Source organism: Cucurbita moschata, unplaced genomic scaffold (assembly GCF_002738365.1).
Source record: "Cucurbita moschata cultivar Rifu unplaced genomic scaffold, Cmos_1.0 Cmo_Scf00036, whole genome shotgun sequence".
Lineage (NCBI taxonomy): Eukaryota > Viridiplantae > Streptophyta > Magnoliopsida > Cucurbitales > Cucurbitaceae > Cucurbita > Cucurbita moschata.
In genome coordinates, this window is record NW_019268552.1 from 65,363 (window position 1) to 85,207 (window position 19,845).

Below are 19,845 nucleotides of genomic sequence, written 5' to 3' on the forward strand. Positions count from 1 at the left end.
TGTGGAGGTGGCGGCGGTGGTGGTGGGGGCAATTCTGTTCGGGGAGGGGAGGCGTATGGACATGGAAGTGGGTTTGGGGGAGGTGGTGGTATTGGTGGCGGTGGAGCTGGAGGGGGAGGCGGCGGCGGTAGTGGAGGTACAAATGGAGGAAATGGTTACGGTAGTGGATTTGGCGGTGGCGTAGGTACTGGAGGAAGCGGCAGTGGCGGCGGCGGCGGCGGAGGAGGAGGAGGAGGAGAAAGTGGTCCAAATGGAGGATATGGGAAAGGGGAGGGCGGTGGTTTTGGAGGCGGTGAAGGGTTTACAAATAGCGTTGGCGGCGGCGGTGGGAAGGGCGGACAAGGCATGGGGATGGGATTCGGGATGGGGTTCGGGATGGGCGTTGGGTTTGGAATGGGAAACACCAACAATGGAGCCGATGAGTCCAACGGTCATGCTCAAGCCAAAACCACCAATACCAATGCCAATCCTTAGACACCTTTTCCCATTACCATTACCATTCCCATGCAGTCTAAGATAATACAAAATTTGTTTGTAATCTTAATAAGCCATTATTTTTCATGCATTTACCATATTATATATTGTTTCCACATTAAGTTCAAGTTCCATGTTTAAAATCTTTATCATAAAATACTATTTCAATTTTTAAACTCCGTTTATCTATTTTAGTGTTTGGTAATAATCCAAGATTTTCAAAGAAAGACGGTAAGATCTCACATCAAACAAAGAGTAAAACGAAACATTCTAAAAGTGTGAAAATCTCTCTTTAGTAGACATGTTTCAAAACCATGAGTTTGATAGCGGTACGTAACAGGCCCAAGCAGACAATATCTACTAATAGTGAGCTTGAGTCATTACAAATGATATCAAAGCCAAACACGGGGCGGTGTGTCAGCGACAACACTAGTTCCCCAAAAGGAGTGGATTGTGAGATCGATGACAATACATTACGGACCAAAACAAACAATATCGACTAAGGTGAGTCTAAGCTCTTACATAAACATTTAGATTATTCTGTTTAGTTCCAGAGAAAATAACATTTAAAAAAAAACATACTAAAAAAACCTTTTTTTTATTGAAATTTTAGAAAACAAACAATATTTTTCCTTTTATTCATGAACAATTACTCTTAAAAAAATTTAGCAAATTTTTAGAAAATATTTAATATAAATATTATAAAGTCAAATCATTTTAAGCTCAATCAAATATTAAATAAATAACGTATTAATTATAATTAATAATCTTACAATATTAAAGTCACTCAATATTCTCTATAAAACTAGGCCCGATATTACTAAACTCACCTAACAAGGCCTAGCCCATTTTTATCCATCGGCGGTAATCGGTAGACTAGGCCCAGCCCAATGTTCCAAAGCCCATCCTTATCGACTCGTGAGGTTGGCTCAGATCCGACGTTGTTTCGATGAAAGGCGGTGATAGCGTCGTTCCAATCACCAAGGTACTGCCGTCGCGGCGGCGCATGATCGAGGATCTGTTGATCTTCCTAAACTCAAATAATATAAGATATGGCCATTTTAACCAAATCAAAGTCGCATTAGGTGATTATCGTTAATTTCATTTGTTTATCGAACTCTTTACCCTTATCATTTTGTTGATCCTATCTTCGAAAAATCAATAAATTATCTGATAAAGAAGTAATTTATGGAAGTATGGAATAGAAAAGCTGCTTTTATTCTCCTTTTTCGTTTCTATTTCCTAGTTCTGAAGCGATCGCTCACCGCACCATTGTGTCAATAGTGCTACGAGTTTAACGGTGGAGATTTCCTGCTTTTTGTATTTGATTTTAGTATCAGGCGCTGTACATTGTGGGTATAAGTTTGATCGAAGAATGGGCAGAGAGTTGTAAGAGATTAGGGTGTGTGTGAAATTGTGCCACCACCACCCATTGAAGATGGGGTGTTTTTGGCTGCTCGATTAGGAGAGGGCACCCTACGCCACCCACTTCATATTTCACCGAACCGCTCAGTTTTTTTTTTCTTTGATTGTTGTTATTTTGTTGCTATGTGATGTTAAATAACCTACACATATATAAAGGTTCATGCCTTTTTCTCTCCTCCTGATATCTTGAGACTGATCCACAACTGCTCCTTTTGGCTGTCAGATTTGTTTCCTTGAAGAAATAAATTTGAAGGGCCAACAAGAAAACCCATCTCTGTAAGGTCTTCGTTCTTTCTCTTCTCTTCATTTCTGGAGTTTATTAGCTGCTGACATTGCGTTTTTCAATGTGTGTTCTTACCTTTTCTGATGATTTTTCTCTTCCTCTTGCGGTTGGTCGATTGGCCTTGTAAGTTTCTCGGATAGCTTGATGGGATATTGGAAATTTATGTTGAAAGATAACACACAAACACCCTGTTTTGTAGATTTGATATTCATGATTAGAACTTGGAATTTGATTTTCTCTGGATTTCTTGAAGTAGTGCTATAAACTTGACTGCTTTGGATATTTCTTAGATGGTCAGTCTATAATTGTTCCAGGCGGTGTCTCAAAATCACATGCACTCGATGTTTTGCATTCCATCTTGTTCTTTCGTATCAAGGGTACAGGGTGTGTGTGAGATCTCATGGGGAGGAAAACGAAACACCCTTTATAAGGGTGTATAAGCCTCTTCCTAGTAAATGCGTTTTAAAATCTTAAGTGGAAACCCGGAAGGGAATACTCAAAAAGGACAATATTTGCTAGCGGTGGGCTTAAATAGTATTAGAGCCAGACACCAAGCAATGTGCCAGCGAGGAGGCTGAGCCCCAAAGAGGGGTGATGAGGTGATGTCCAGCCGGGACATTGGGCCCCGAAAGGGATGGATTTGGTGGAAGTCCCACATCGATTGGAGAAGGGAACGAGGTGGATTGTGAGATCCCACATTGGTTGAGGAGGAAAACAAAACACCCTCGATAAGGGTTTGGAAACCTCTCCTTAGTAGACGCGTTTTAAAACCTTGAGGGGAAGCCCGAAAGAAAAAATCCAAAGATGACAATATTTGCTAGCCGTAGGCTTGGCTGGTTTAATTTTTAATTTTGAAGTAGAGCTTTATTGCCTAAATTTGTTTCAATTCTATGTCCAGATATTCTAGAGTAGCAAGATGAGGGGAGGTCTATGGCAACTGGGGCAATCAATTACTCGCCGTCTTGCCCAGTCTGATAAGAAGGCTGTGGGACGTCGATTCTTTTCTGGGGAGTCTGAGCTCAAAAAAACTGTTCTATATGATTTTCATGTTGCTCATGGTGGAAAGATGGTTCCATTTGCTGGATGGAGCATGCCTATTCAATACAAGGACTCAATAATGGATTCCACTGTGAACTGTAGGCAGAATGGTGGACTGTTTGATGTCTCCCATATGTGTGGACTGAGCCTTAAGGGGAAGGATTCTATCCCTTTCCTTGAATCACTTGTTATTGCTGATGTTGCTGGTCTTGCTCCTGGAACTGGAACACTTACTGTCTTTACCAATGAAAAGGGTGGCGCCATTGATGACTCAGTGATCACCAAGGTCACAGATGACCACCTCTATTTGGTTGTCAATGCGGGCTGCAGAGACAAGGATTTAGCTCACATTGAGGAGCACATGAAGGCCTTCAAGGCCAAAGGAGGCGACGTTTCTTGGCATATTCATGATGAGAGATCTCTTCTAGCTCTCCAGGTTTACATATTCCGTTCATTTCGTTTCCCCATCCGAAATTTGGATAAATTCTTATTGTGATACCAATGTGAAAAAGTTCATTGACTTCCTTTCATAGGGCCCTCTTGCTGCACCATCTCTTCAACAATTGACTAAGGACGACTTGAGCAAGCTTTACTTTGGTGAGTTCCGCATATTGGACATCAATGGAGCCCATTGCTATCTCACCAGGACAGGGTAAGGTTCAATTTGGCTTACATTTCTCTTTCCAATCTGAACGAGCCAAGTCTTTTGATACCTCGTGAAATGTTTGAATAACTGAACATGTTATTAACGTTGATCGCCCAACAAAATAGTTGTTTAGCAAATGACTCAACCTATGCATCCGGTATTTACACACTTTTGCCCCAGCTACTGCTATCCTTGGGAAACCTTGGAAAAACTGTTTGAAGTCCATTTATCAATGGCTTGCCTCTCAATGTCGAGTTCTAGTATCGTGTTGGTTCGAACCCGTTACAGTTTCTTATATATACTTGTGAAATAATCAGGTACACAGGTGAAGATGGATTTGAAATATCAGTGCCTTCAGAGCACGCTGTGGATCTCGCCAAAGCAATCTTGGAGAAATCAGAGGGGAAGGTAAGATTGACAGGACTGGGCGCTCGAGACAGTCTTCGACTCGAGGCTGGCTTGTGTTTATACGGCAATGACATGGAACAACATATAACACCAGTGGAAGCAGGATTAACATGGGCCATAGGGAAAAGGAGGAGAGCCGAGGGGGGTTTTCTTGGTGCTGAGGTGATTCTGAAACAACTTGAAGAGGGCCCAGCAATAAGGCGTGTTGGGTTCTTCTCTTCAGGCCCTCCTGCAAGGAGCCACAGTGAGATTCAGAATGAGGAAGGAAAAAGCATTGGAGAAGTCACCAGTGGAGGATTTAGCCCATGCCTGAAGAAGAACATCGCTATGGGTTATGTGAAATCTGGATCTCACAAGGCTGGCACCAAAGTTAAGATCATTATCAGAGGAAAGGCCTACGATGGTGCTGTCACTAAAATGCCATTCGTTCCTACAAAATACTACAAGCCAACATAGTTCGTGTCTGCCATGCTGTCCTGTCCTGTAAGATTTTTCTGATCTGACCCTTTTCTCCTGACCAGATTCTGTATTTCCTAGATGTCAGAAGAAGTATTGGGGTATTTGTTTTCAAACTGCGCTAATCAGAACTTGTTGATCATAAAAATGTAATCTTGCATTTGAGCCATTTACATTTCAACATAAAGTTAGACAAGTGGAGAATGGTGGGGTAAACCAGAAAAGTTTGGGTACAGCCGGATCTGAATGTTGGCTAGGTAAGCGTCCTGTAGTAAGAGGAGTAGTTATGAACCCCTGTAGACCATCCCCATGGGAGTGGTGAAGGGAGGGCCCTAGTTGGTAGAAAAATACCCGCAACCTTTAATTTAGTCATGTCAATGGAATCTTCAAACGTCGTCGAATAAAGTTGGGACCTTCAAAAATATAGTCAAAAGGGACTTAAATGTTGAATAAATAGTTTTCTTTGTTCGAGGGTTTTAGAGAAAGGACTCGAGCTTCAATTAAGGGGAGGATGTTTGAGAGCTCCATAGGCCTCACGGGAGACTCTATGGTGTACTTTTCCAAAGGGAAGATTGTTGAATAGTATTAAGAGGGAAGCTTAGTTTTGACAATTTAAAGTCCTAGTTTTGTTGTTGTGTGTTCACGTGTGATACTCGATGGAAATTAATTAATAGCAAAAATGAGAGAATCAAACAATAGTTACAAAAGTAATATCATATTTTCGTTCCATTACTCGTTTAATTTAATTTTCATAGAAAAAATATAATGCGTTAGTCCGAATCCCGTTTACACGTATCTTTGGTATATTACATGTTTTATGGAGGGAAAATGAATAAATAAACAAATGGTTGAATATAAATCTAAATATGAATAAGTGGTTAAATTTTGACTGGCCACCTTTGACTTACCGAATGGGAAATTCATTTGTCAACGTCTCAAAAACTTACACACGAACCGGCTTAGTGAAACGCGTCAAAGAACATAACTTTATCGGATTCATTCTTGAAATGAACGAACAAACTTGAAACACAGAAGCATGGAGCCTATGGGTTGTCAGAACAGAACAATGTTTGTCGGTTTAAAGGCAATTTTTGAACAAAAACATGTTATCTCTTCTCCATTATTACGTCATTTCTAGCTGTTTGGAGTTGGGTGAAGGAACCGTCGTAGATTTGTGTTCTGTAACAGATCAGCCTTTTCCCACTGCTCGAGTCTTGAACTTGAGAATCAACCACTTCGTACATCTCTGCCTTTCTATATATACATACAAATTTGAAGCCATTTTATTCAAATCAGCTGTCTCTCTCTTTGCTTCAAACCTGAGTTTTCCATATCAGTGTGATTAAATGGCTGCATTTAGAACTGCAAGCTTAATGTATTTCAAGAGTTCTTCGTCTTCCTCATCGTCGTCTTCTCTATCAGCCGATTGCAGTAAAGGAGTTTGTAAAGCTACAATGAGTTCACCTATGTTTAAACCCACTCCTGTGTCTCTACCTAAGTTGCAAAGCAGAGATTTGGTTGAGAAATTGGAGATGGGAAGTGGGTTTAAAATTCCAACTTTCAACAGTGTTGCGAGTCAGCCAGATCCTGTCGTGGCTGCGAAGATTTATGCGGTTATGGAAGCCATAGCGGATAGAGTGGAAATGCATTGGAATGTCGGGGTGCAACGTGACAATTGGAACCGACTTTTGCTGACTTCCTTGAATGCAATTACTCTTGGAGCTGCTACCATGGTTGGGTTGGCAGCTGCAGCCACGACCGGTGCACCGATCATGGCGCTAAAGATATCATCGACGTTGCTATATTTAGCAGCAACTGGAATGTCGGTGGTGATGAACAAGTTACAACCATCCCAACTAGCAGAAGAACAGAGAAATGCTGCTAGGTTGTTCAAGCAGCTTCATTGTCAGCTTCAGTCCAAACTCTCCCTGGGAGATCTCAACAACAACCAAGTAGACGAAGCAATGGAGAAAGTGTTGGCTTTGGATAGAGCATACCCACTTCCTTTATTAGGATCCATGATTGAAAAATTCCCCACCAATGTGGAGCCTGCAACTTGGTGGCCTCAACGAAAGACAATGCAGAAGCCTAAGCATAAGCAAGCAAGCACGAAGCTCGGTGGAAATGGATGGAGTAGGGCGCTAGAAGATGAAATGAGAGAGATTGCTGGGGTGCTAAAGAGAGATCAGCAAGAATACTTGAGATTGAGCCAAAAGGCCTTACAAATCAACAAGATTTTAGCAGTTTCTGGCCCATTATTAACCTTGCTTGGAGCATTTGGGTCAGTTCTTGTAGGTTCTTGCTCAGGGACATGGCCTGTTATACTTGGAGTTGTAGCAGGATCTATGGCGAGCATTGCGAACGCAATGGAACACGGTGGTCAAGTTGGGATGGTGTTTGAGATGTACAGAAGCAATGCAGGTTTCTTTAAGCTCATGGAAGAAACAATCGAATCGAACGTAAATTTGAGAGACGTTCGAAAAAGGGAGAACGGAGAAGTGTTGGAAATGAAGGTTGCTTTACAACTAGGGAGGAGCTTATCAGAACTCAGGGAATTGGCTGCATCAAATTCAAGCAGAAGAACAGAGGAAATGGGAGAGTTTGCAAGCAAGCTTTTCTAAAAGTTCATGTATAAATCAGCAGAGATATAAAGCAACTGTACAAGCTGTGTATCTATATAGAAGATTAGAACAGTAACAAGCATTTACAATCTTGGGCTTTACTTTATAAATCCATCAACTTAAAGTAAGGTTCGACTGAAAACTAAAGATGGCTCATATGTATAAACATTAAAAGATACCAAACAAGGAGGTTTCTTCAAGCTGCCTCTGCAAAACCGACTCTCAGCTTGCCAAAATCAAAGACGGTGTGGTAGCGACCCATGAAGACATCTCCCAAGATCCTGTGGCCAACGAAAACAGGTTCTTAATGAAAGGGAAGGATACTTTGAGTGATTCTGAAAGCAAAGTAAATGGTAAAAACATATATACCAGAGGGGTCCACGAGGAGGAGGGATATCGAATGCAGTAAATCCACTTATGCACTGAGCTACAGGACCCTCACCAACCTTGAGTATATACTGTTCACATTGCTCGCTATTTTAGAGAACGATACCGAAAAGGGATAAAAACCGAAAGGGGATAAAATTCTCCGTTCAAGCGATTTTCTTTTCTGTATTTACCTCTTCGGGTGCAAGGTCGAATATTTTGCCACCAATGGTGAAGGAAACAGTAGGCATGGAAGAAAGTTGTCCACAGTCGACGGCTGATTGTCCCATTGGACTCGGCATACGATCACATAGCTGCAGGGGAGTTAATTAGTCGAGTCAACAAGAATCGATATTCTGAAGAAAACCGATCTTTTTTACCTCATTGATATAGTTTATTATGCGTTCTTTGGTTTGATTCTGACGAAGTTGATTTTGCATCCAGACAACAGTCATCTCACATACAGAGCACATACCGTCGCGTAGACTGTCGGATGATTTCCCGGCATTCTCGTCTACCACACTCTCAATTCCCATACTACATGACCAACATAATTTCAGGGTCAGTAAATTCACCGAGTAAACGTGTGTGGTCCGATAAAAAGCATGTATGCCTCACTCACCTGACTCCTCGAGTTCCATCGAAAGTACACAAATTAATTTGAGAACATATCTTCTTCGGATCTGCCTGTTGAAAAAATCAAAAGAGCTCCATAAAAGGTATAAAGATTGGGTATCTTAAGCAGTATAAGACCAAAATGCTACGTTAAGAATCAACAAGTTAAAAACGAAAACGTTATCTTGCCTCAGATAAAAGCAAGTCCATAATAGTTTGCCCATATTGTGCGACAACGGCCTTGCATTGCTGGCTAACAACTCCTTTAGCTCCAATGGCGTGATTGATCATAGTTATAACAGGCTGAAAGAGAGAGACAAACATTGGAGTGAATAGCCATTTAACCCAACTGCAGAGACAATCACTGTATTTCTATTCAATCAAGTATGTTCTTGCATCAAAGGCTAACCGGTCTTTACGTCCAAGGATTATAAAGACACTGATTATAACAAGCTCAAGCTCAAGCCCACCGCTAGCAGGGAGAGGTTTCCACACCCTTCTAAAGAATGTTTCGTTCTCCTCCCCAACCGATGTGGGATCTCACGAATGGTTGATTAGCCATCTTAAAACGGAGAAGTCTCAACTTATTTATAAAAAAGTGTCATGCAATATGGTATATAGCACATGTGAAGCCAAGTTACAGATGACAGGGAAGAACAAGGTCAAGTCTATGTACGCACAGTTGGGCCAGCCAACAGTGAAGTTCCAGAATCAGCTATTGCTGAACAACCACCATCACAAAATCCTGAATCAACAAATTTCTGTAGTCAGAAGCACATAAACACAGAACTCAAACCACCTATTACAGAAACAAAAGAAAAAAAAAAAGAAAAACTCTCCTTTGCCTTTAATTAATAAGTGAAACATGGAAGCATACCAGTTGGTTCACCATCAATGAGAACATCGCCCATGTCGAACTACAAACCCGAAAGAAAAAATAAGCATGGGGTGTAATAACAATTAGAAGTAGAATGGATGAGATGTAGACTTGGTAACCAACCTGCCAGTAACCTTTCTGTGTGACAGGAACATAAGTGTGCTTGCCCCTATAATGCTTAGGGTCAACCCCACCAAACACAATTTCACCTCCTTCTTCCTCCTCAACGTTGCGGTTGAGCCAAAACGAAAAGACGGGTTCCTTAACCAGACCTTGTTCAACCATGTTATACCTGAGAAGAACATTACAAACGCCTCATTCAAGCCTCTCCATGAACCAAGAGGAATCTTAAACAAGAATCAGGATTGTTGGAAGAACATATCCTACCATACTGGGACAGCATTACCGACAGCGATCTCTTGAAAACCAAGTCCCAACAACCCATCAAACTTGGCCACCAGAAACGTAAGACTCGGTTCTCTGGTTGCTTCTATGAACACCTGAAAGGGACAATAGCAATAAAGAACAAACCATTGATATTCCAACTGTTCAATTCGATATAAACATAGTTAATGCCGGAAGTTACCTGTTCCTTTACGACTAGGTCTCCAACTTTGACATTGTCATAACTAAAGAAACCAGAGACTGCTCCAGTGCCATACCGAATTGAAGCAGATGTCCCTGCACAATGTCAATAAACCGAATTATTTTCGAGTGCAATTGTAGTAACAGCTCCGTGACATCGTGCAAGAACAAACTACAAACATCCCCACATCAAAATAAGTACCAATAATTACAATTCAATCTTGAACATAGACTTAAGAAAGTACCGTTTTTCTTGTATGAACTTGAGCGGCTTGACTTGTACCTGGCATGGAAATGACAAGCCACCTACAACAAAACCAAAAAGTTGAGTACATTCCAAAGGTATCATTTCTACTTAATGGTTTACGTTTCTGAATATAATCAAGGCGACAGATCCTTACAGAAAACAAGCACTTGGCAGAAGGCACCCACAGATTGGAGCTGCCAGTGTCAAAAATCACAGTGAACTTTTGTGGGGGTGTACCAATGGCGATCTCACCATAGTACTGAGCGTCCAGGTAGTTCTTTAACGCAACAATATCAGTATCAGAAGATTCTCCAAGATTACCCTTAGGATTATACTTTCTGAAAGCAGCTTTCAAAATCTCTGCATCCTTGGACTCAACGCGGGCAGCTAAACGGTTCTCTGGGTCTAACTTAATCTTCTTTAATCCAACTCTAAGCAACCCATCATTGGATGCAGACCACACAATATTAAATGAAACCAACAAGAACAAACACAAGAAAGCTGCTTTGGAGTGGTACGAAGCCATTGGCAACCTACAAGTCCAAAGTGAAGTTGAGAAATCATGAATTATAACCTGATACAAGTCAAGATAGATGAGCCCTAAACTATTAATAAAAACCTAACCTACTCAAACAAGCCCCAAACTGTTCAATTCTTACATGGAAAAACTATGATTCAAAATCAAATTTCAGGCGTGACCCTCTTGAATTGTTCCAGATTGAGGTTAAACAATAAAGTATAAACTATGAACTTCACCAAATTGCAGAACAGAAGAATAAAAAGAACCCTTAAAAAGATGCGATCAAATGGCGTAACAAACCCATACACATGCAAAAAGCTTACAATTCAAGACCCAAAAACATGATCAGCAACCCGACAACCCCACGATCATCGAAAAAGTAATCAGATAACAATGAACTGAATCCGGATAGACAAACAAAAAACTATAATCACATAAACAAACAACAATTCAAAAAGTAAACAAAACCCATTTACCAACTTGAGGATCAAGTAAACAATGAAGTCCAAATAACAAAACCAAAAACAACTAAAAAAAGGCGATCGAGGCATAAAAATCAGAAAACCCACCAGAAAAAGATTTCAGACGAACAAGAGAATTGGGGAAATGATACGCGAATCTGCCTCTTTATAAACAAAGCAAGAATACATTGGAAGGAAGAAGCGACTGTTAACCGACCTGTCCACTCCAAAAATAAAAGAAATCAAACGGACCCAACTCATCAACCGGTTACAATTCAAGCTCAAGCGTTGGAAAATGGCAGAGAGGATTTGATCTGTGCCGTCCGTTTTGGAGGGACAGAGTTGTCTTTTAATCGGACGAATCTTGTAGAGTCGTCCACGCATCGGACCCGAGGATTTCAATACTCGGATCCCGAAGAAAAGCATTTCGGCGGGTTGAGAATCTTGTGCAACCAGTACTAGAGAGAATACGGTGTTCCCGTTTAATATCAACCGTTGATCGTGTGATGGAGGGATCAGAGAGAAAGTGAATTAAAATAAATAGGAAACGTTACGTGTCCGCAAAGAAGGCAATGTGTTGGTTAATTGAGAGACGACGTGTCGTAAGGTGATATGAAAGGCAATGGGAGAGGAAGATGTTATTGTGTGCTTCTGTGTATAGGAAGCTATGGTGTGGCCTTCATTCTAACAAACTTCTTTAAATGGTAAATTTATCATTTCATACCATCAATGTGACATTGAACTGTGGAGAGGAAGGAAACATTCCATATAAGGCCGTTGGCCCCTAAAGGATGTGGACGGTAAGATCTCATATTCATTAGAGAGAAAAATGAAACATTTACTAACAGTGGGCTTGGTCTGTTACAGATACTCCTTATCGATCGAGCCATGTTTGAAATTCACGAGGCTCAAAGTCTAAATGTAAAATAACTAGCACAAACAAGAGAGTAACCGATCTAGATTGTACCTTATTCATGTACCTTATTCATGTATTTAAGTTTGAAAAATCTTGATAACATTGAGTCACATAGTAGCGTTGACGTAACTTCAAATTCATCGTATTTAGTACATTGACCAAGATTGAGCTAGGATTCTTGGCATCGAGTGAGGCATGATTCACCCAAGTTGTAGCATTATGACGCATATCTTATAAAATTTTGTTGTCTACACGCTAAGACACCAATTTTATTACATTCTTTACAGAACTTCATTATAAGATTCTACATCGATCAAATAGAGAAACGAAACATTCTTTATAAGAGTGTGAAAATCACTCCCTAGCATACACGTTTTAAAAAACCTTGAGAGGAAGCTCAATAAAGAAAGCTAAAAGAGAACAATATCTGTTAAGAGTGGATTTGAACAGTTAGACTGACACTTTATTCTGAAGTAATGATTACAAACATACACTTCTAACGCACAAAGACACCATTAGTAATAGCCTTGAGGATACTAGTCTTCCTATTCCTCAACAAACAAAACACAGTAGAAGCATGCAATGACACTAAAGCATGAGCCCAAAGCTTCCATTGGAGCACACAAAACCAGAAAATTGGAACAGCAGCCATCCCAGTAATCATCAATGGAAGCAAAGCCGTATCTTTACCATAGTAAAGGAAGAAGGCGGCACCAAAAGCCAGCACCATACACAGCACAGAAACAAACAGGGATCCAAGCCCGCATACCAACTCCAATGGCAACCAAAACAGAAAATCATTCTCGGCACACCGCGACGTCAAGATCGACAAAAACAACAGTACTGCAGTCGACGAAGACACCAATGCTATCCCATCTGATATCACAAACACAGTGAACCATTTCTTCTCCACAAATATGGGAAGCCCCGAGCTCTCGTTCTTGCCTCCTGGCACTGTGAACGCTGCTGTAAACACGACGGTCGCTATCAAAGTTGCTACAAGCATGCATGAATTTGCTGTCCTCTTCACCCATTTCTCTCCTTCTTCCTTCAGCTCTTTATGCTCTCTAGTGAATATTTCCCGCGCGGTTTCCCCTCCGCTTCTTTTTACCCTCGTCGTAAGCTCCACTATATTCTCGACTACCTTAAACCATAGAAGCTCGCTATGCATTTGAAACACTGCTCCCGAGACTCGATCGAGATGCTTCGGATTAGCGCTTTTGGCTGCTAATTCAAGCAAGCTGATTTTTTTCGCTTCAAAATAGTATAATAAGTCATCTGGGTTGAAGAGTTTCATATCATAAATTAAATTGAACACACCCTCTTGTCGATTCTCGACCGCTACGTGAAATATACTCTTCCCATCGTTGTCGAATATCCGTAGAAGATCAGGATTTTCATGCAGCAATATTTCTAGAAATTCAACATTTCCAACTCTTGCAGCATCATGTAGCATGCTTGATGGATGTATTACGAAATTCATTAGATTTTCTTTTGAAGTTGCATTTGTTTTGACAATACTCCACATGTTTGCAACCATTTGATGGGCTTTTATTTCCATGGTTGTTTTTTTGCATAAACATTTGAACACTGTTAAAAAAAAAATCTACCGTAAGTGTTTTAACGTGAAATGATGAGGTTTTTTATGGTAAAAAAAAGAAAAGAATTAAAGAAACTAACCGCTCTTTTCGATGCATGATTGCCACTTGGCTGTCATCTTGTAGCTTGCAATAGTGTTAGGCTTCCGGGCCATTATATGCAAGAGTGTATGCAATAGTGTGTCTTGATTGATGTCTAGTTTGGTCGCTAACCAATCCTTCCCCTTTAGAATAATCAAAGCTATATCTGTAACGAAAATGAAACACGATGAGCTCATGAATTAATAAAAGGACTATCGAACCACTTGAGAGCCGTTCTAGCCCTCACTCGTTAGGAAAGGTTAGGATACCAATGAAGGGACTGAACCATTCAAAAGGTGTCACATTGTGCACTCTGAGCATAACCTCTCATGGCTTTGCTTTGGGCTTCCATGGTAGTTTGTTCTCCTCCCCAACCAATGTGGGACATCACAATCCACGGGCCAGCTGTTAGCAGATATTGTCCTCTTTGGGCTTTCCCTTTCGTGCTTCCCCTCAAGGCTTTAAAACGCGTCTACTAGGGGAAGGTTTCCACACCCTTATAAATGGTGGTTTGTTCTCCTCCCAACCAATATAGGACATCACACACTTACTTATCTATTGAATGAAGGGACCAACCGAATCTTTTCCCTTAGGCAATGTAGAATTCCAAAAATGTTGTAACGACCCATGTCTAGGATTTGGATCAGAATTCAAAATCCAGACTCAACATTTGATGGCTCCTACATTACCCTCGAACATGGTCACATTCAACATGTCTTGTCTTCCCTCACATACATCCTAGAAAAATTCCTACAAGCTTACCCAATATAGAATTGCTCCAAGCAAATAATGCTACAGCACCTTATTGGTATGACATAACAGTGACTTTCAGATACAGTCTCGGTTCATTCATTTATCCCTCTCGGTTCATTCATTTATCCCTCTCGTTTACTCAAATATCAATAACTATTTATGTATTACCCGTAAAAATATTGACACGAGCTAAGAGTAGGAAACAAACCATAATGATTTGCAGAGATGGCACCAACAAGAAGCTCCAATTCCATTTCTGGGGCAATATGATCCTTCTGACTGAGGAGATAAGAAACCATGTCGTTGTGTTTATATCTTGCAGCAATTAAAACAGGGGTTACATTTCTAGACCCACCAATCAAATCTTTACGCTTTTCCACCATCGACTTGGCGATATCAAGGCCGCCTAACGTAGCAGCGATGCAAAGGGCTGTGTTTCCATAGCTATTTTCAATGCCCAAGTCTTCATCGCTCAGTCTCGCCACTAATTTCTGCACAAAACCAACCTGATTGCATCTTGTAGCAATATGCAGAGAAGTCTCGTTTCTATCCTCGCTTATAACCATTGAAAGAATTCCCGGATTTTCCCTTTCGAGTTGCTCCGCCGTTTCCCAGTCGCCGTTCATTGCCGCTTTGTGCAGGCGACATCGAGCGTCGTCGTTGCCCGAACCATTGCCCTCTGAAAGGCTCCTCCCTGAAACACCAAACCAAACCAATAATTGTATGAGCACATGGTATATTTACTTTAGACCACATACATCTCTATATCATGTTAGGAATCACGACTCTCCACAATGGTATGATATTGTCCACTTTGAGCATAAGTTCTCGTGACTTTGGTTTTAGGTTTCCCAAAAGGTCTCATACCAATAGAGATAGTATTCTTCACCTATAAACCCATAATCATTCCCTAAATTAGCCAATGTGGGACTTACTCCCAATAATCCTCAACAATCCTCCCCTCGAACAAAGTACCTTATAAGCCTTCCCTAAGGCTTATGGAGCTCTCGAATAGCCTCCCCTTAATCGAGGCTCGACTCCTTTCTCTGGAGCCCTCGAACAAAGTACACCATTTGTTCGACACTTTAGTCACTTTTGACTACACCTTCGAGACTCACAATTCTTTGTTTGATATTTGAGGATTCTATTGACATGGCTAAATTTAGGGAATGGCTCTGATACCATGTTAGGAATGACGACTCTCCACAATGGTATGATATTGTCCACTTTGAGCATAAGTTCTCGTGGCTTTGCTTTGGGCTTCCCCAAAATGCCTCATTCCAATGGGAGATAGTATTCCTCCTTTCTAAACGCACGATCATTCCCTAAATTAGCCAACGTGGGACTTACTCCCAATAATCCTCAACATATCATACCATCGTTGAGAATATATTTGACACCGCGAATCAGAGCATCGGTGAATCTGTGAATTTTGGATTTGAGCCTATTGTGATAGTCATTCCCATTCACTTGCGGCAGCTCGACCTCCAACACATTGTGTACGGAAGAACTGAAACTCCTCATTTTTGGCTAATTAACCTTTCTTTAAAATGTTGATCGATGCTTTGAAAAGCAATGAGATTTGAGATTTGCAGACCCTTTAAAGAAATTTGAAGATCTGTGAGTGTATTGACTCCAAATGAATTGACTTTTCAAAGTCAAGCCAATTTTGAAACATCGGAGTCTCCGAAGACTTCCAATTTGTTTGGATTTTGTCTTTTTTTTTCCACATAGAAAAGTATGCGACCTTCAAACATTCATCCATCCATCCATTTCATGTTTGCTCTATACCAAAATACAAACGGTAGCTTCCTCCCTTTTCTGTATGTCAATTACAAAGAGAAAAAAGAACTTTTCTTTTTCTGAATCAATCAAACAAACAAGAAGAGTCAACCTTGGTAGTCCGCTTGAGGGCAAGTGGATCGTTTATGACGAAAAGGATTTCGGAAGAACATTCTTAACACGTGCTATATGATTGGGACATAGGAACCTAACCTCATGGGAATGTGCTAATTTCAAAAACTCTCGTCATCAGTTCAGATTGTAGGTGGTAATTCGTCAATATGAAGTTGAAATTCCTAGTAATCGCACCGGTGAATTTATTCCTGGGCAAACTCACTATGGGAGTTATCCATCCTCAAAGTCATTACCTTTTAGTTGAATCCCCTTTATCTTCGATTCACAAAAATAAAATGGACGATCCGTGTCAACAGAACACAACTCACTCTCTATGGGAAGCACTCGTACTCTTTATTAACACAAATCGAGAAGAGAATACAAGACACTCTAGAATGCTACTACTTTCTATTACTGAGATTTATTGGGATGATAAATAAGTAGGATGGAGGGTATTTTTGGAATTTCTTGGGAGGATAAACTAGGTAGGATAGGGGGTATTTTTGAGATTTTAGGTAAGATGGAAGGGTATTTTTGGAATTTCTCGATGATAAACTAAGTAGGATGGAGGGGTATTTTTGGGATTTCTTATGATAAACGAAGTAGGATGGAGGGATATTTTTGAAATTTCTTGGGATGATAAACTAAGTAAGTGGAGGGGTATTTACAGGATGATAACGTTTTTACTAAAGTATCTAAATCATTTACCTAAATTTATTACTAAAATTACTGAATCATTCTCCTAAATTTATTCCTAAAAGCCTAAATCATTTTCTTAACATAAATATAAATTCAGTCTCTCATATAATACAATGTTTGGGGTTAACACTCTTGAGCTAATGATGATATTTTAACAAACGGTTCATTACATCAGAAAGAATTCACTAGACCCATGTCAATTATTCGCTTTATGTCATAAAAAAAATCTCGAGACAAAATATGTCATAAGGTTGTTTGTGTGTGTATAGTATGACTGATTCGAACATAATTTAATAGATAAAATATTAATTTTTCACAAAATTGAAACAAAAAAAATATATCATTATTAGCTCAATAGAGTTATATTACCAAAATTGAAACAAAAAAAATATATCATTATTAGCTCAATAGAGTTATATTAATGGGTAGCCAACGATAAACATTAGAACCCTTTGATGAGCCTATTGTTGGATAAATACGACATCCCACCGGCATATATTGCTGCGAAACAATCAGTCAAAAGTTCCCATTGGAGCACACAAAACAAGAAAATTAGACCACTAAACGTCCCACCAATTAGCAATGTAATCGAGCAAATATATTTTCCAAGGAGCAGGAAGAGGTATGCATCGAAGGCCAGCACCATTGCCAGCAATGAAAGGAAGAGGGATCCAATGCCAACAACCAATTCCAATGGCAACCACAGCAGAAAGTCTGATTCCTCACACCGCGACCTCTGCATCAACCAAAACAATAGCGTTGCAAATGAAGATGAGATCAAGGCTATTGCATCTGAGATCACGAACACAGTCACCCATTTGTTGTCAACAAACGTGGGTGAGCGTGACCCATAGTTCATGCCGCCTGCAAACAAAACTATAATGGCTATTGATATTGCAGCTCGCATGGATGAATTGGCTGCACTCTTCACCCACTTTTCTCCTTCTTTTGCAAGCTGTGTGTGTTCTTGGTTGAATAATTCTCTTGCTGTTTGATTCCCTTTCTTTATTCTTATTCTACGTTCTACTATATCCTCTACTTCCTTCATAATATTAGGTAAATTTTGTCATCATTACGGTACACTATATATTGCTACAATATCACTTGTAAAATAATTTTGTGTTTTTACGAGCCCGACCCACGAGGTAAATGACTCTCCACACTAGTATGATATTGTCTACTTTGAGCATAAACTCTAGTGGTTTTGTTTTGGGTTTCCCCAAGAGGCCTCATAACAATAGAGATAATATTCCTTTCTAACAACCCAGATTCACCGCTAGCAAATATTGGGTTTTCTCTTTCGGGCTTCCACTTTGAGTGGTCTCTCGTGGCTTTGCTTTGGGTTTCCCCAAAAGACCTCTCGTGGCGGGCTTCCAAGGGCTTTCCTTTTTGGGCATCCACTTTGAGCATAAGCTCTTGTGGCGGCCTTCTACTTTGAGCATAAGCTCTCGTGGCTTTGCTTTGGTTTCCCGAAAATGTCTCATACCAATGGAGATAATATTCCTATGTAAGAACCTAGAAGCTTTGCTTTGGGTTTCCCCAAAAGGCCTCTCGTGGCGGGCTTCCATGGGCTTTCCCTTTCGGGCGTCCACTTTGAGCATAAGCTCTTGTGGCGGGCTTCCACTTTGAGCATAAGCTCTCGTGGCTTTGCTTTGATTTCTTGAAAAGGCGTCGTACCAATAGAGATAATATTCCTATGTAAGGACCCAGAGGCTTTGCTTTGGGTTTCCCCAAAAGGCCTCTCATGACGGGCTTCCATGGGCTATCCCTTTCGGGCATCCACTTTGAGCATAAGCTCTCTCTCGTGGCTTTGCTTTGAGTTTTCCCAAAAAGCCTCTCGTGGCGGGCTTCCATGGGCTTTCCCTTTCGAGCGTCCACTTTGAACATAAGCTCTCGTGGCTTTGCTTTGGTTTCCCAAAAAGGCCTCATAACAAATATTGTCCTTTTAGGCTTCCGCTTTAAAAGCGATCTACTAGGGAAGGTTTCCATTCACTTATAAAGGGTTTTTTGTTCTCCTCCCCAACTGTGGGACATTAGATTCTCACTTATAAACCCATGATCTTCCCCTAAATTAGCCAACCTGGACTCACTCTCAATAATAATCCTCAACATTGATATCTCTAATTAAAAGTACCTTAAACCATAGAAGCTCCTCATGCATTTGAAAGAACGATCCCAAGACACGTTCAAGATGACTTGAATCTACTCTTTTGGCAGCTAATTCAAGCAAGCTGATGTTTTCTTCATTGAAATAGTATAAAAAGTCCACTGGGTCGAAGAGCTTCATATCATAAATTAAGTTGAAGACACGCCGTTGTCGATTCTCAACTGCCATGTGAAATATGTTCTTCCCACTACTATCAACAATCCGTAGAAACTCAAGATTTGTATGAAGTAACACTCTCATAAACTCAACGTTTCCGACGCTTGCAGCATCGTGTAGCATGCTTGAGGGATGTAAAATGAAATCCAAACTCTTATCTTCTTCAATCTTATCCTGAACTACACTCCACATTAGCTCAACCGTTTGACATGCTTGTATTTGCATCATTTTCTTCTTGTATATATATTTGAAACCTAAGATGGAATCAAAATTACAAATATTTCAATTAATTAAAATTCCCTAATAGTTTAAACTTACTTCAAAAATATTTTTAAATTTTATAAAGAAAATTTAAAAGATATACTTACCATTAGTAAATGGATAAAATGGAAGGTAAATAAGACGTTAGAGGTTAATATTACTTTTAAAAAAATCATGAATATTTTTTAAATATAGTATTAATAGAAAATATTAAAAAAAATGAAGAATATTAATGACTTAATAAAAGTTTTTAAGATATTTTTGAAATATTAAAAAAAAAAAAAAAAAAAAAAAAA

At 40.1% G+C, this 19,845-nt stretch overlaps 5 protein-coding genes across 14 annotated transcripts in view; 3 read left to right on the top strand and 2 right to left on the bottom strand.

Moving 5' to 3' along the window:
* Window positions 1–474, top strand: part of LOC111431377 (glycine-rich cell wall structural protein 2-like) — a 1,130-nt gene extending 656 nt beyond the window's left edge. The window contains exon 2 of the mRNA XM_023068000.1: window positions 8–474. Coding sequence (XP_022923768.1) covers window positions 8–474 — 467 coding nt within the window. The remainder of the gene's footprint in view (window positions 1–7) is intronic.
* Window positions 475–1,437: 963 nt separating this feature from the next.
* On the top strand, window positions 1,438–4,908 carry LOC111431648 (aminomethyltransferase, mitochondrial-like). Of its 8 annotated transcripts, none has more exons than XM_023068347.1 (5): window positions 1,438–1,459; window positions 2,123–2,180; window positions 3,081–3,656; window positions 3,754–3,872; window positions 4,184–4,908. In XM_023068347.1, the coding sequence occupies exons 3-5, from the start codon at window positions 3,099–3,101 to the stop codon at window positions 4,728–4,730; spliced, it is 1,224 nt and encodes a 407-aa protein (XP_022924115.1). In that variant the 5' UTR covers window positions 1,438–1,459; window positions 2,123–2,180; window positions 3,081–3,098; the 3' UTR covers window positions 4,731–4,908. The 8 variants fall into 8 exon arrangements, with proteins under 8 accessions (XP_022924115.1, XP_022924119.1, XP_022924118.1 ...); XM_023068351.1 differs by having other exon boundaries at window positions 1,442–1,459; window positions 2,123–2,175; XM_023068350.1 differs by lacking the exon at window positions 1,438–1,459 and adding an exon at window positions 1,541–1,559.
* Window positions 4,909–6,076: 1,168 nt separating this feature from the next.
* LOC111431378 (probable F-box protein At4g22030) lies at window positions 6,077–7,351 on the top strand. The gene has a single exon (XM_023068001.1). It carries the CDS (start codon window positions 6,077–6,079, stop codon window positions 7,349–7,351), a length of 1,275 nt encoding a protein of 424 aa, XP_022923769.1.
* Window positions 7,352–7,376: 25 nt separating this feature from the next.
* On the bottom strand, window positions 7,377–11,463 carry LOC111431547 (aspartic proteinase). Of its 3 annotated transcripts, none has more exons than XM_023068225.1 (14): window positions 11,240–11,463; window positions 10,196–10,574; window positions 10,040–10,100; window positions 9,796–9,890; window positions 9,597–9,709; window positions 9,333–9,501; window positions 9,210–9,249; window positions 9,013–9,077; window positions 8,522–8,635; window positions 8,340–8,404; window positions 8,098–8,254; window positions 7,912–8,031; window positions 7,721–7,809; window positions 7,377–7,632 (listed from the first exon to the last, which is right to left on the bottom strand). In XM_023068225.1, exons 1-14 carry the CDS (start codon window positions 11,446–11,448, stop codon window positions 7,548–7,550), a joined length of 1,761 nt encoding a protein of 586 aa, XP_022923993.1. In that variant the 5' UTR covers window positions 11,449–11,463; the 3' UTR covers window positions 7,377–7,547. The 3 variants fall into 3 exon arrangements, with proteins under 3 accessions (XP_022923993.1, XP_022923995.1, XP_022923994.1); XM_023068227.1 differs by having other exon boundaries at window positions 11,131–11,244; XM_023068226.1 differs by lacking the exon at window positions 11,240–11,463 and adding an exon at window positions 11,042–11,122.
* An 867-nt stretch (window positions 11,464–12,330) lies between these two features.
* LOC111431379 overlaps window positions 12,331–19,845 on the bottom strand; it is a 9,443-nt gene continuing 1,928 nt past the window's right edge. The window contains exons 5-11 of the mRNA XM_023068003.1: window positions 19,100–19,542; window positions 17,415–18,007; window positions 16,170–16,191; window positions 15,747–15,900; window positions 14,579–15,064; window positions 13,619–13,783; window positions 12,331–13,528 (exon numbers count right to left, since the gene is read on the bottom strand). Of these exons, the coding sequence (XP_022923771.1) occupies window positions 12,435–13,528; window positions 13,619–13,783; window positions 14,579–15,064; window positions 15,747–15,900; window positions 16,170–16,191; window positions 17,415–18,007; window positions 19,100–19,542 (2,957 nt within the window). The 3' untranslated portion in view covers window positions 12,331–12,434. The remainder of the gene's footprint in view (window positions 13,529–13,618; window positions 13,784–14,578; window positions 15,065–15,746; window positions 15,901–16,169; window positions 16,192–17,414; window positions 18,008–19,099; window positions 19,543–19,845) is intronic.

Coding starts and splice junctions, on each gene's coding strand:
- LOC111431547 (XM_023068225.1), bottom strand. CDS start 11,448: ATGCTTTTCTTCGGGATCCGAGTATTGAAATCCTCGGGTCCGATGCGT. Junction 9,250..9,332: donor CACAGAAAGGTTACTGGCAG/GTTGGTTACCAA, acceptor TCGGGTTTGTAG/TTCGACATGGGCGATGTTCT. Junction 7,810..7,911: donor TCGACCTTGCACCCGAAGAG/GTAAATACAGAA, acceptor CAATGTGAACAG/TATATACTCAAGGTTGGTGA.
- LOC111431378 (XM_023068001.1), top strand. CDS start 6,077: ATGGCTGCATTTAGAACTGCAAGCTTAATGTATTTCAAGAGTTCTTCG.
- LOC111431648 (XM_023068347.1), top strand. CDS start 3,099: ATGAGGGGAGGTCTATGGCAACTGGGGCAATCAATTACTCGCCGTCTT. Junction 3,657..3,753: donor GATCTCTTCTAGCTCTCCAG/GTTTACATATTC, acceptor TTCCTTTCATAG/GGCCCTCTTGCTGCACCATC. Junction 3,873..4,183: donor TGCTATCTCACCAGGACAGG/GTAAGGTTCAAT, acceptor TGAAATAATCAG/GTACACAGGTGAAGATGGAT.